General features: G+C 33.5%; 1 protein-coding gene across 2 annotated transcripts in view; it reads right to left on the bottom strand.

Annotated features, from left to right (window-relative positions):
- Nucleotides 1-650: 650 nt before the first annotated feature.
- The window catches only part of LOC106474394 (GTP-binding protein 2-like), a 34,373-nt gene continuing 23,023 nt past the window's right edge, over nt 651-12,000 (bottom strand). For both annotated transcript variants that reach the window (XM_022402699.1, XM_022402700.1), the window contains exons 6-7: nt 11,427-11,627; nt 651-6,565 (exon numbers count right to left, since the gene is read on the bottom strand). In XM_022402699.1, coding sequence (XP_022258407.1) covers nt 6,026-6,565; nt 11,427-11,627 — 741 coding nt within the window. In that variant the 3' untranslated portion in view covers nt 651-6,025. The remainder of the gene's footprint in view (nt 6,566-11,426; nt 11,628-12,000) is intronic.

Below are 12,000 nucleotides of genomic sequence, written 5' to 3'. Positions count from 1 at the left end.
GAAAACATCATTTACTTTCATAGATATGTACCAGATCATGTAGAATATATCACTTACTTTCAGATATATGTACCAGACCATGTAGAAAATATCACTTACTTTCAGACGTGTGTACTTGTCATGTAGAAAACATCATTTACTTTCATAGATATGTACTAGTCATGTATAAAATATCACTTACTTTCAGACATATGTACCAGACCATGTAGAAAATATCACTTACTTTCAGACATATGTACTAGTCATGTAGAAAACATCATTTACTTTCAGACATATGTACCAGATCATGTAGAATATATCACTTACTTTCAGATATATGTACCAGACCATGTAGAAAATATCACTTAATTTCAGACATATGTACGAGATATCTAGAAAATATCACTTAATTTTATATGTGTGCACCAGATCATGTAGAAAACATCATTTACTTTCAGACATATGTACCAAATCATGTAGAATATATCATTTGTATTTAGGCATGCGCGCACCAGAACTAAAAGTCTCAACAGATGGTGTCAATGTCAAATAAGCCAATAAAGTCTTGAACCCTCTTCAATGGCAGATCTTATTTGATAACTAGACGTACCTTAAAGAAGAGAAAGTATCTAATAACGTCAACACAAACCTTCTCAGTTTCCAGTGTTTGGTTTTAAAAATGGAAACTTTATTCTGTTAAATTTGTGAGCTTTGTTTGATTGAGTCTCAAATTTGCAACTGATAGACTAGAGGAGGAAGGCAGCCAATCAACAAAACCCCACATAAACTCTTGTCCGACAGATTTGACTGTCGACATTAAAACGCACCTTATAATGCGGTAGTTGTGCGTGAACAATGAACCTGCAAATCCTTAGTCCAGCGTGCTAACCACCGAGCTACGAAAGTTTATAAGCAAAAATACGTTATCAAAATACCATTTCTTCCTTGTAGTTAATTTTCAGATCATATGGTTGTAGAAACACATTAATATCAGATCATGTTACAATGATGGCGCCACCTATTGGTCTCCAAGTCAGTAAATCGATTTAGATAAGAGCATATGAAAATGACTCTTGAGAGGAGCCTTCCTCGTAGCTGAGAGTTTTAAACAACAAATTCATTAATGAAGAGCTTTCCGAGGCTGACGAACTAAAAAGTCTGCTCTTTATTACAGATAAGACAATGAAACAACTATAGTGGCATATATAAAAGATCTTGGTAGTACCGTAAGTCTACGTTATATGAAAAGCTACTTTTATGGGCAAACAAAAATATTTGCATTAAAAGTAAGATGGGTGTTTAGTCATAGAACATCTATTATTGTTTTGCTATTTAACGTGCTTTGTTTCTATGTATCATACTTATATGCCAGTAGGTAATCTTATTTTAACAGTATAGTATTTGCCTCCGTCATTTTGAAACGCGCTGAAAATCCCAAACCCGCCGGTAAGCCCTGTTATTAGCGTGCCTGGACTATGGACCCAATAATTCATAATACGCGTACGTTGAACCAACAACCGTGGATGCGATAGTCAAATCTCAGCAGATAAGAGTAGCCCAAGTGTTGGCGGTGGGTGTTGTTGACTAACTGCTTTTCTTCTAGTCTATCAGTTCAAAGTTAAGGACAACAATTCTCAGATGACCATTGTATAAAATATAGAAATGAGCCAATTCCAACTAGAGCTACCTCGTAGATAAATGTTTAGTAACGTCTGTATGTTTATTACTGCGGACTTCAGAATAGATAATTGTATGGGTTCTAACGTAGAATAATATCTTCTTCTAGATTGAAATACTCATTCAAAGGGCACCTTTTGAGACCCTTAAATGATACATAATTATATAAGATATACTTAGTCTAAAAACCACAATTTACTGATTTTTTCACGTTACTTAAACATCACGTAAAATGAAAAAAATAATAGAATGTGCAACAACAACCATGAGAAAATGTTCAGTATATCCTTGCAGGTGATGCTCTGCTTCATGGTCTTCATTGGCCATGAGATTCCAGATATGACACTGTGTGTGACATGTGCATTAGGTATGTGACACAGAAATATGGTAAGGGTGTCATCATCCTCGATGGCTACAAAGAGGGTCCCACACACCTTAGGAGAACAGATTCTTGTTCAGGTGTGACAGTGCACTTCACAGGGGGAATGATAATCCAGTCAGAAAAGGAAGAACTTTTGAACAAAACAAACAACCATCACTTCATCTATTATCTCAGTGACAAGCTAGACAGAGCTCATTGTAGCACTGATAATGCAAGTCATGATGCTGAATTATTGATTGTACAAACAGTTGTGAAATCTGCTAGAAGCAAAGACACCATTTTTGGTGGTGATGATAAAGACTTATTGGTACTTTTGCTTCATCATGCCGAGATGAATGGCCATGAATTGTGCTGGCTCCAGAGTGCAAGCAAACTTCTAAAAAGAGCAGGATGTGGTTCATCAAACAATCTAAGCAGCACCTGGGCGCCATTATCTGTGACAATGTGTTGTTCATACATGCAATTCTGGAATGTAACAATCTCTCACCTGTTTGGGTTGGGAAATGGTATTGCTGTGAAGAAGATAATGTCCAATCACCAGTTCTATCAGCAGGCTAAAGTGTTTGATCAGTACAGCACAGTTATTCAGAGGGATATTGTTGAAGTAGAAAAGAGGTCACTTGTGTGTTTGTATGGAGAGACACCTGCTGGGACAGTTTTAAGTCTACGGATTTTTAACGCTAAAATAAGGAGTTCGATTCCCCTTGGTGGACACAGTAGATGGCTTGATGTCATTCAGCTTTGAAAAAACCCGCATACATAGACATAGCAGAAGGATTGGATGCATTACAATATAGAAGATTCTGTGAGAAGGTTTCTAAAAGTAAATCTTATGTTGAAGTCCAAACCCTACCACCAACATCAGCTGTGGCTAGGTACCACAGCCTCCTTGTGTTTCATCAGATTATAGAGTGGCAGGAGAACTCTGCCAACTTGAAGCCAGATGAGTTTGGGTGGTACCTTATGGATGGAAAATATCTGCCAATTCCAACAAATCAACCTGCAGCACCACCAGAACTGCTTGATGTCATAAATTGCTCCTGCAAAAGTAGGAGGTGTACCTGTCGAAAACATGGGGTGCCTTATACTACTATAAGTTGTATAAGTTGTACAAATGCAGATATGCTGTTGAAGCAACTTATGTTACTTTTCCAGCTGAAGGTCCTACTTGATTGTGTTGCATAATGTTATCTGGAACAAGTGAACAGCTTTTACAACTATCCATTGTGTTCATGAATTCTCACCTGTTACAAGATAATACACGTTGATAATGGTTAAGATACGATTTGTCGCAGGCCTCTTTCTGGACACTCCCATTGTCCCAAGTTGATCCATATTTTTTTGTTTTCCAGTGTCACTAAGTGTACAGACTATCCCCATCTGAGAAATTCAATAGCCCTTAACTGAACATACATCTTTATGACTCTGTGTATGAACATTTTGTATTGTCAAGGGTTGTTACATACTCTTCTCAAAAGCAATCAGTTTTCAGTGGCATCACATTAAGTACATAATGCCAAACAACGTTGTTCTGATATACGTCATTTTACTATGACTTTATATTAGCTGTAGTTTGCACATGATTTCCTAAATTGAATATTCAAAATCTTTTAATATAATATACTCAACCCATTCTTCTACTGGATATTTACAGGGTTAACTACATGAAATTTGTGGCTTCAGTTAGCTCTGGATGTGGAGCACCTGCAGCAAGTCTCTCACTTGATAAAGAAAGAATATTAATTGTTATTATGTGCATAGCTGTTTGACTTTTGCTCCTCAAAATTTGTCCTTGTACTTTTATAATTTTGTCAGGTGCTGTAAATAATACAACACCACAATGTTCATGTGTTTTAGCTTAATACAACACCATGTTAGTGTTCACATTTTAGCTTAATACAAAACTGTATTAGTGTTTTAGTTTTAGCTTGATACAGTGCTATGTTGATGTTCATGTTTTAGTTTAATACAACACCATATGTACATGCGTTTCTAACTTTATTGGCTATAAATTTGTTGGTATATACGCGAGATTTGTCATGAACTTTTTGTTCTACCTTCAGCTTAAACTTTACTGTCATTTCATCTAAATCTACATTCACCCTTGTTCCTGTGGCTTGGCTTTATTGTAGCCCATACCTTATATGGCTAAGATGCCACACACCACCATTCTAAAACAAGGTAAGGTTTATAACAAAGTTATTAAGTGGTACACTCTATCAAACAATGCAAGTTTTGTTTGATTGATGAATTTCACACAAAGCTACTCAAGGGCCATCTGCACTAGCACTCCCTAATTTGAAGTGATAGACTAGGTGGAAGGCAGTTAGTCAACACCACCCACTGCCAGCTCTTGGGCTACTCTTTACTTATTAATAATGGGACTGGCCATCATATTATAATGCCACTATGGCTGACAGGTCAAACATGTTCAGTAATGGGACTTAAACTTGCAAAACAATGAAAGGAAAGTATATGTGCATTATTTATAAATATTTAAACATAAATATTAAACATATAATATACCCAATAATTTTATAGAGTATGTTTTTTCATTCCATTTTTAACATTTTAATAAAATACTTCATTATTATGAATATTGTTTGAAGTATTTAAACATTTTACTGACATTAATTTACAGCTATCCTTTGTAAAACAAGAATTGTTTGTAAAATACAAAGTATTTTAACTTTCAAACAGATTTTCTACTGTTAATTTGGCCCGAGACATCTGTGCCACAAGGAATTCTAACTTTCATACAGGTCTTTACTGCCAATTGATTTCAATAAAATTATTTTACAAACACTTAGTAATACCAACACTAGATACTTTTAGGACAGGATAAAAAGAAATACATGTTTCATTTTAAGTAACTAAGAACACTGTTACTGTAACAAGTTCTGCTTACTAAGAATTGTGATCCAACCTTAGTCTTAAATTTCTAGAATTTATGTTTAATAACAACATATTCTATCTTGGAATAATAATTAAATATACCTCTTATAACAATATCCTTAAAAATGGGTGGGTATTTAGTAATACCATAAGGCTTTGCATCTGAAGTCATATTATGGCACTTACCAAAACTTTGCATGTTTTGTAAGGACTGAAAACCTTACCTACAAAATTTACTGACTGCATACTCAAGCAAAAACTCACCTTTCCATTGCACAATAAACAAGTTACTTTACAATGTCTACAATACTATTAACTGGTCATATTTTAAAACAGAAAAACATGTACTAGACAACTAAGACCTACATAACAGTAACTGACAAAGGCTAATTTCTTTCTGTATATATATATATATAACAAAATGTACATGGATTATTGAAAATTTATTTCACAAACGTAAAGAATTGTTATATTTTGAAATGATCTTTTTCTTCAGAAAATAAATTAAAAATGGTACCTAAAACCATACAATAAAACAACACAGCTGAGCATGAAAATGTTTTTTTCTTTATGTAACTGTAAAATTTGATGATCAATAGCACATAATATGAACATTTTGAAACTCTGGCTTTGTATTTTTTAAAACCAAAACCCCTTTGCATAACAATATAAGTGAATAGATCTTCAATATTAAATTTCTTATTTGATCTCTTGGAGATATCACTGATCAATGTCAATTATTCTTTCATGTAATTTCAACAATACCTTAAAAATATAATTTCTAAAAAAATATAAAACATTTCAATATAATTGATTAAAATATTCATTATACTACTTGGTATAAATAATTTTCTCCATGTATTTTTTTTGTAAAAAATTAACATTCAAAACAATCAGGTAAAATCCAATAAAAATAAGAAAATTGTTGAAAAAGTCTGTTAAAATTCTTTATCCTTACATCTTTGTGGATGTAAGAAAATGTCTAAAATAACAGTGTATACATTTTAAAAGTTATAATGAACTTTAACAAACATAAATTAATTTTGTATTTAGGCACATTTACATCCTACTAACTTTCACCAAAAACACATCCTAAAATTGAAAGACTTGGGTTACTTGTCCAATCCCTTTGGTGCGACCTTCACGGAACAACAACTGAGCACCTGGTCGCACACATTCTGGTTGCTTCATAAACCTGAATATAACTGTGCCCTTGTCATTAGTTGCTAAGCTCTTGTTTCCCATGATCTTAACTAGAGTGGCAGTCTGTCTGACATTTCCAATGTGTACTGTTGTCTGAAAGCCTGACGTTATCAGACCTGTGTGAAATAGGAGGTTGATCTGAGCCTGAAAAAACTGACACACTGGAGGATGGGAATTGAAGTTAGCCAGGACCATTCCCTTCCTGATGTTTATGTTCTGACATCCAGCTAGTGCAAGGGTTGCACTTTCACCAGCTCTCACAACTCTACAAGGTGTTTTGTGCCTGTGAATGGAGGTAATCTTTACAGGAAAGAAAGAGCCATCTTCTAATGGTCCCACTGAAGTACTGTCACCTTCTTTTATAATGCCCTGGGTTAAGAGACCTCCCACAACAATTCCCACATCTGACAGCCTGAAAGTTTCATCAATCTAAAAGAAGGAACAAAAATATCTATTTTGTGCAAGCAAAGTAAACAAGAGCTTCAAAAACAAATTCAAGAGACAAATCCAACAGTTAACTTGAAGAAAGAAGTTTTACACAAAGTGTTTAACTTTCCTTCACCTGTAGCTTCACTTAGCTAATCAGGTAATCCTCTAACAAAAAATATGTATTTTTGTTAAGGATAAAACATATTGGACCTGTTATACAAGAATTATTTAAAAATAATTCCAATCTTATAGTTTGTTTTCTCCAACTCTGTTTTCCTGAAAAATGTTCACTTTTTTTTAGCTTTTCAGTTATCCATCTTATACAATGATTAACTGTATTTAACATAATATAATGTTTCGGGACAACATGGAACCTATTGGTCCATTTCGGCTGTCCCATACTCTAAACTAAACTAAGACTATTAATTATTATTTTTTAAATCTTAAAGCCAGCTCTTATGATTCATTTACTTATCAAGTTTTCTTTTAAACTCATTTAACTTTACTGCCTACACAACATCCGAAAGTAGCCCATTCCAAAGGCTAACCACCCTTGTTAAAAAAATAAAACTGTCTTAGCTGAAGATGACTCATACCCTGCCATAATTTCTTTTTATGTCCCCTAGTCCTACTATTCTCACTATTAAGTATGAAAAAAGATGATGCATTAACACTATCAATTCCCTTTACAATCTTAAACACTTCAATCAGATCCCCTCTAACTCTTCCTTTTTCAAAGGAAAACAACTTGAGAGATTTCAATCTCTCTGCTTATGACAACTCCTCCTTCCCAGGCACCATTCTAGTAACCCTCCTCTGAATCCTTTCCAACAGGTCAATGTTCTTCCTAAGGTAAGGACCTCCAAGACTAAACGCAATACTCCAAATTTGGACTAACCAGTGACTTATACAATGAAATTATAACATCTTAAGACTTGTATTCAATATTCCCAACTCACTAAATGATCTAAATCATTTTGTAAATCAGCAGCATCCTCTTCACAGCTAGCAACACCCAAGATCTTAATATCATCTGCAAAATTAAGTAATATATTGACCTTTCTTTCATCTATGTCATTGATGTACATTAAAAAGAGCAAATGTCCTAAGACTGAGCCATGAGGTACCCCATTTGTGACATTAATCCAGTTTGACTGAACTCCATTTGTAAGAACCCTATGCTTTCTGAAAATCCAGGAACACCAAATCTACATCCTTACCCTCATCTACAGAAGCAGTAACCTTTTCAAAGAATGTCAAAATATTTGTAAGGCAAGATTTTTCCTTTAGTGAAACCATGTTGACTATACAATAATATTCTAAAATTTGTTAAGTGGCTTTGCAAAGCATCTTTTATGAGAGTTTCCTAAACTTTTCCCACAACTGATGAGAGACTATTGGGTCTATGATTACTGGGATAATTTTTATCACCTCCCATGAAAAGAGGAGTGACGTTAGCTAACTTCCAATCCTCTGGTACTTGCCCACTATTCAAGGACTGACAAAAAATAGTTGTAAGTGTCTCACATATCCAATCTTTAACCTCCTTCAAAACCCTTGGGGAAATATTATCTGGCCTACGAGCCTTATAATTCTTTAAACTTCCCAATTTTTCTTAACAAGCTCACAATTAAATCAGTCCTCTTGTTTTCGATCTTGTTTCCATCTATCAACTGTTCAAGATGAGGTACTACTTCAATTTTCACAAGTACAAACAAACTGAAGAAAAAAGTAGAATTCAATAACCCAGTCATCTTATAATCATCAGATATGAACCTTCCTTTATCATCCCTGAAAGATCCTACCCCCATCTAATATTTTGTTTACCCTTAATGTATTTAAAGAAATCCTTACTGTTAATTTTTACATTTTCATCCAATCTTTTCTCATACATCCTTTTTGATGTCGTAGTTTCCTGTTTCACCAACTTTATTGATCTTCTATAATCTTCTAAATCTTCTGTCATACCAGTCAATTTATACTCTTTGTGAGCAACCTCATTTTTTACTTGCAGCTACCCTTTTCTTTTAATAAGGAATATGTTTACTTTGAATATTTAAAAATGTATCTTTAAAAATTGTCCACATCTGATCAGTGTCTCCAAATAATTCAGCTGCCCAATTTACAACAGATAATTCTTGTCACATCCATGTAAAATTTGCTTTTTTGAAATTTGTAAATAAAATATCATTATTCCTTATCTCCATATGCAGCAAAACACTGAACCTGATAGAGCAATGATCACTTGCATCCAGATGTTCCCCAATTTCCACCCTATCAATAATTTCTATATTTGAAGTTAACAATAAATCTGAAATGACATTGTTTCTAGTAGGTTCCTTGACTACTAGAGAAGAAAGCCATCTTGAACAGTTTCCAAAAACCTTTCTCCCTCACTGTTTGACTCTACCATTTTTCAATATATATGCCTGAAATTAAAATCACCCATAATTATGACTTCATTAACAGCTGAAATTTCAATCTCATTTGAAAGGTTCTCACTAATTTCATCAGTATCATCTAGTGGTCTGTAACAAATTCCCACTAAAAGCCTTTTCCCTCTATATCCACAAACAGAAACCCAAATAGATTCAATCTCCTTTGTATTATCTTTAATATCCTCAACTTCAACAGGATGTAACTCACATTTTACATATAAAGCCACTCCTTCCCCCTCTTTAATACTCTATCCCTATTAAATAGCCTGTAACCCTGTTTTTAAAGGAAACTTCTGTCATTAAAATCATCTATGTTTAACCATGTTTCAGTTATTTCCATTACATCGAAATCCTCTATTCCTAATAATACTATAAAGTAATCTATTTTATTTCTTATACTTCTGGCATTACAATAGTAACAATTAAGCCTATCCTTATAATTACTTCTCTACTAATTTCCTATGATAAATTTTTCTCTGCCTCTTATTCATTTTGTATTTAGTTTTCCTGACCCTCACCACTGTCTAATCTTAGTTTAAAACTTCCATTACAGCTGAATCAATAGCCTTAGCAAACAAGCCAGCCCCTATCCTACTTAAATGCAAACCATCCATTCAAAAAAGCTCCCTTCTTCCATTAAACTGACCCCCCACAAGTCCATCCAGCCAATCTGCTCATCCTTATATACTAACCTAAGCCTAACATTTAGTCCTATTGACCTACTTATATCTTCCTCCCTACAGTTATCCAAGGCTTTTTCTTTAACTGCCTTTATCAAAAAGTTATATTTATGAATTACCTCCTCTGACCTAGCTTTCCCTACATCATTAGCCCCTATGTGCACAAAAAAAAACTGCATCTCTGCTAGCCCAATTTATTATATCTCCTGCTTTGTCAGTTATATCTTTCACCTGTGATCCTGGGTAGCATAATCTAATTATTTTCTTCATATTTACCCCACAGGCTATCCTATCCACATGCTTTATCAAGGAATCACCTATAACTATAACTTCCTTTAGTTTATCATCTATATCTTTCTCTGTCCTTTTTGCTTTCCTTCCCTCTAATAGTTCCTCATCTACAGAAGCCAAGGGCTGAAATCGGTTGCTCAACAGAATAGGCTCATTACAATTAAATCCACTACCTTTAGACCTAATAGTACTCTTTCCAACTTCTTGAAAGTCATTGTTAGCTGATGTATCCCTTGCATGTAAAAGCTTAAGCTCCTCTTCAAATCCTGCAGCCATTTCCCACAGTCTACATTTCTCTTTATCTATTGCCTTACTTTAATTAGGATACCCTCCAACTTCTCCTCCAGCCTACAAACTCTATATATAAATTGCACATCTTCACTACTACCTTCCTTAAAGGTACATGCCAGTTCCGAGTTCCCAAATAAAACTCACTCATTGCTCCAATTACACCTAACAAACTGTGAATGCTTAATTCCTACACTAGTCTTAACCATTGTATTTATACTCATAGCCTGGAATAAGTATACCAATATTAAATACCAGTAGGCTATTGTCATCACTGTTACTGTTAAGCCTAACATTTAAGAACCAATTATTTTTGTTATCACTACTTTGTTTTCACACTAAAGTAATTCAATTTATTTTTAATAATATAGAACTTGAAAATAGAACTTTATTAGAAGTCACAATAACTAGTCTTCATATTGATATATACATACTGTCAATAATGCAATGTATTTAGCTTGATTTATAACCTACCAATAAGTATAAGTTGAATTTAAACTAATGGATCTATGTTCAAGTAAACAAGTTAATCCTTAAAACACGATGAGACAATAAACTAGTCTTTAGATTGTATTTAGTTAATAAAACAATGTATTAACCTGCTTTACAATTTACCATTAAGTTGGATTATAGCTAAGCCTAAAGTACCATTACACTTGTTAAGCCTAATTTAACGTTGTAGTACAATTTACATCACTAAACTCTAAGTTAAAACTTTGACCGTCTTACCTTTATTTACCAATCTTACTAAATCTAGTTATTTTATTTTGTTATTTAACCCCAATTACCACAAATGATAATATTAATAGAAAAATGATTTTCAAAAATCTAAAAGAGCTTAACTTTTCAATTATTTCTCTCTTCTGTAGCACCCTAAAAACAATCATGCTTTTTCAGCATTTTTATCATACATCAGAACAATGTAACTTCAATAATCTTCAGTCTTTATATTGGCTTGTAGCCCCCGCTTGTTGGTGGCCTTATTCCTGTATTACTTTTTTATTCATCAATTATACTAATTAAAATTCTAAATCTGCTGGTTTTCCTAAGATATTATGTTTTATTATTAGACATTTTAAACATAATCTGGGAGGCAGTAACCATATGACAAAATCAAAGCACAATCAGTAATTCTATCAATACAATAAATAAAACATAACTTACTTGAAATTCATTTGGTAACTGTATGAGCCTTTCTTTTTCTTTTACACTTATGCTTGGAGGTATAACATTTAGAAAGGCATATAAAAGGTCTATTCCAATTCCACTGACACAAGAAACGGAAAACACAGGAGCAACATTCCCCGATATTAGCATTGACACTGCACCATAAGCATCATCAACACATTCCACATAGAAGCAGGCCTAACAGAATAAAAATGGTTCATGTTAACTTGCTTGATCTAACTTTAATAAGCTAGCAATAAAAATACTAATTTCTTTACCACTTTTAAGGCTTCATATAGTATTAACTAAGTGAGCATTTTGAAGTTGATGTTACCTTACTTTCATCTCTAAAAGCTTAAAAAGCTAAAAGAAAAACTATTTTAGCACATAAACTCTTTATTAGTCATTGAGACTTCTGAATACAGCATTAGCTCTTAGCCTATATTAATTAAACTCCAATGATTAATTGGATTAAAGTTCATTTTTAAAAATAAGGAGTATTTTAACATTACTTAACAAATAACTAGTTTTTGGTTCACAAAACAGATTCACTGGCAACCGAAGTTCCCGA

The sequence above is a fragment of the Limulus polyphemus genome, unplaced genomic scaffold (genome assembly GCF_000517525.1).
Source record: "Limulus polyphemus unplaced genomic scaffold, Limulus_polyphemus-2.1.2 Scaffold7165, whole genome shotgun sequence".
NCBI lineage: Eukaryota > Metazoa > Arthropoda > Merostomata > Xiphosura > Limulidae > Limulus > Limulus polyphemus.
Note: the sequence above shows the minus strand (reverse complement) of the source record. Positions and strands in the feature narration are given on the sequence as shown.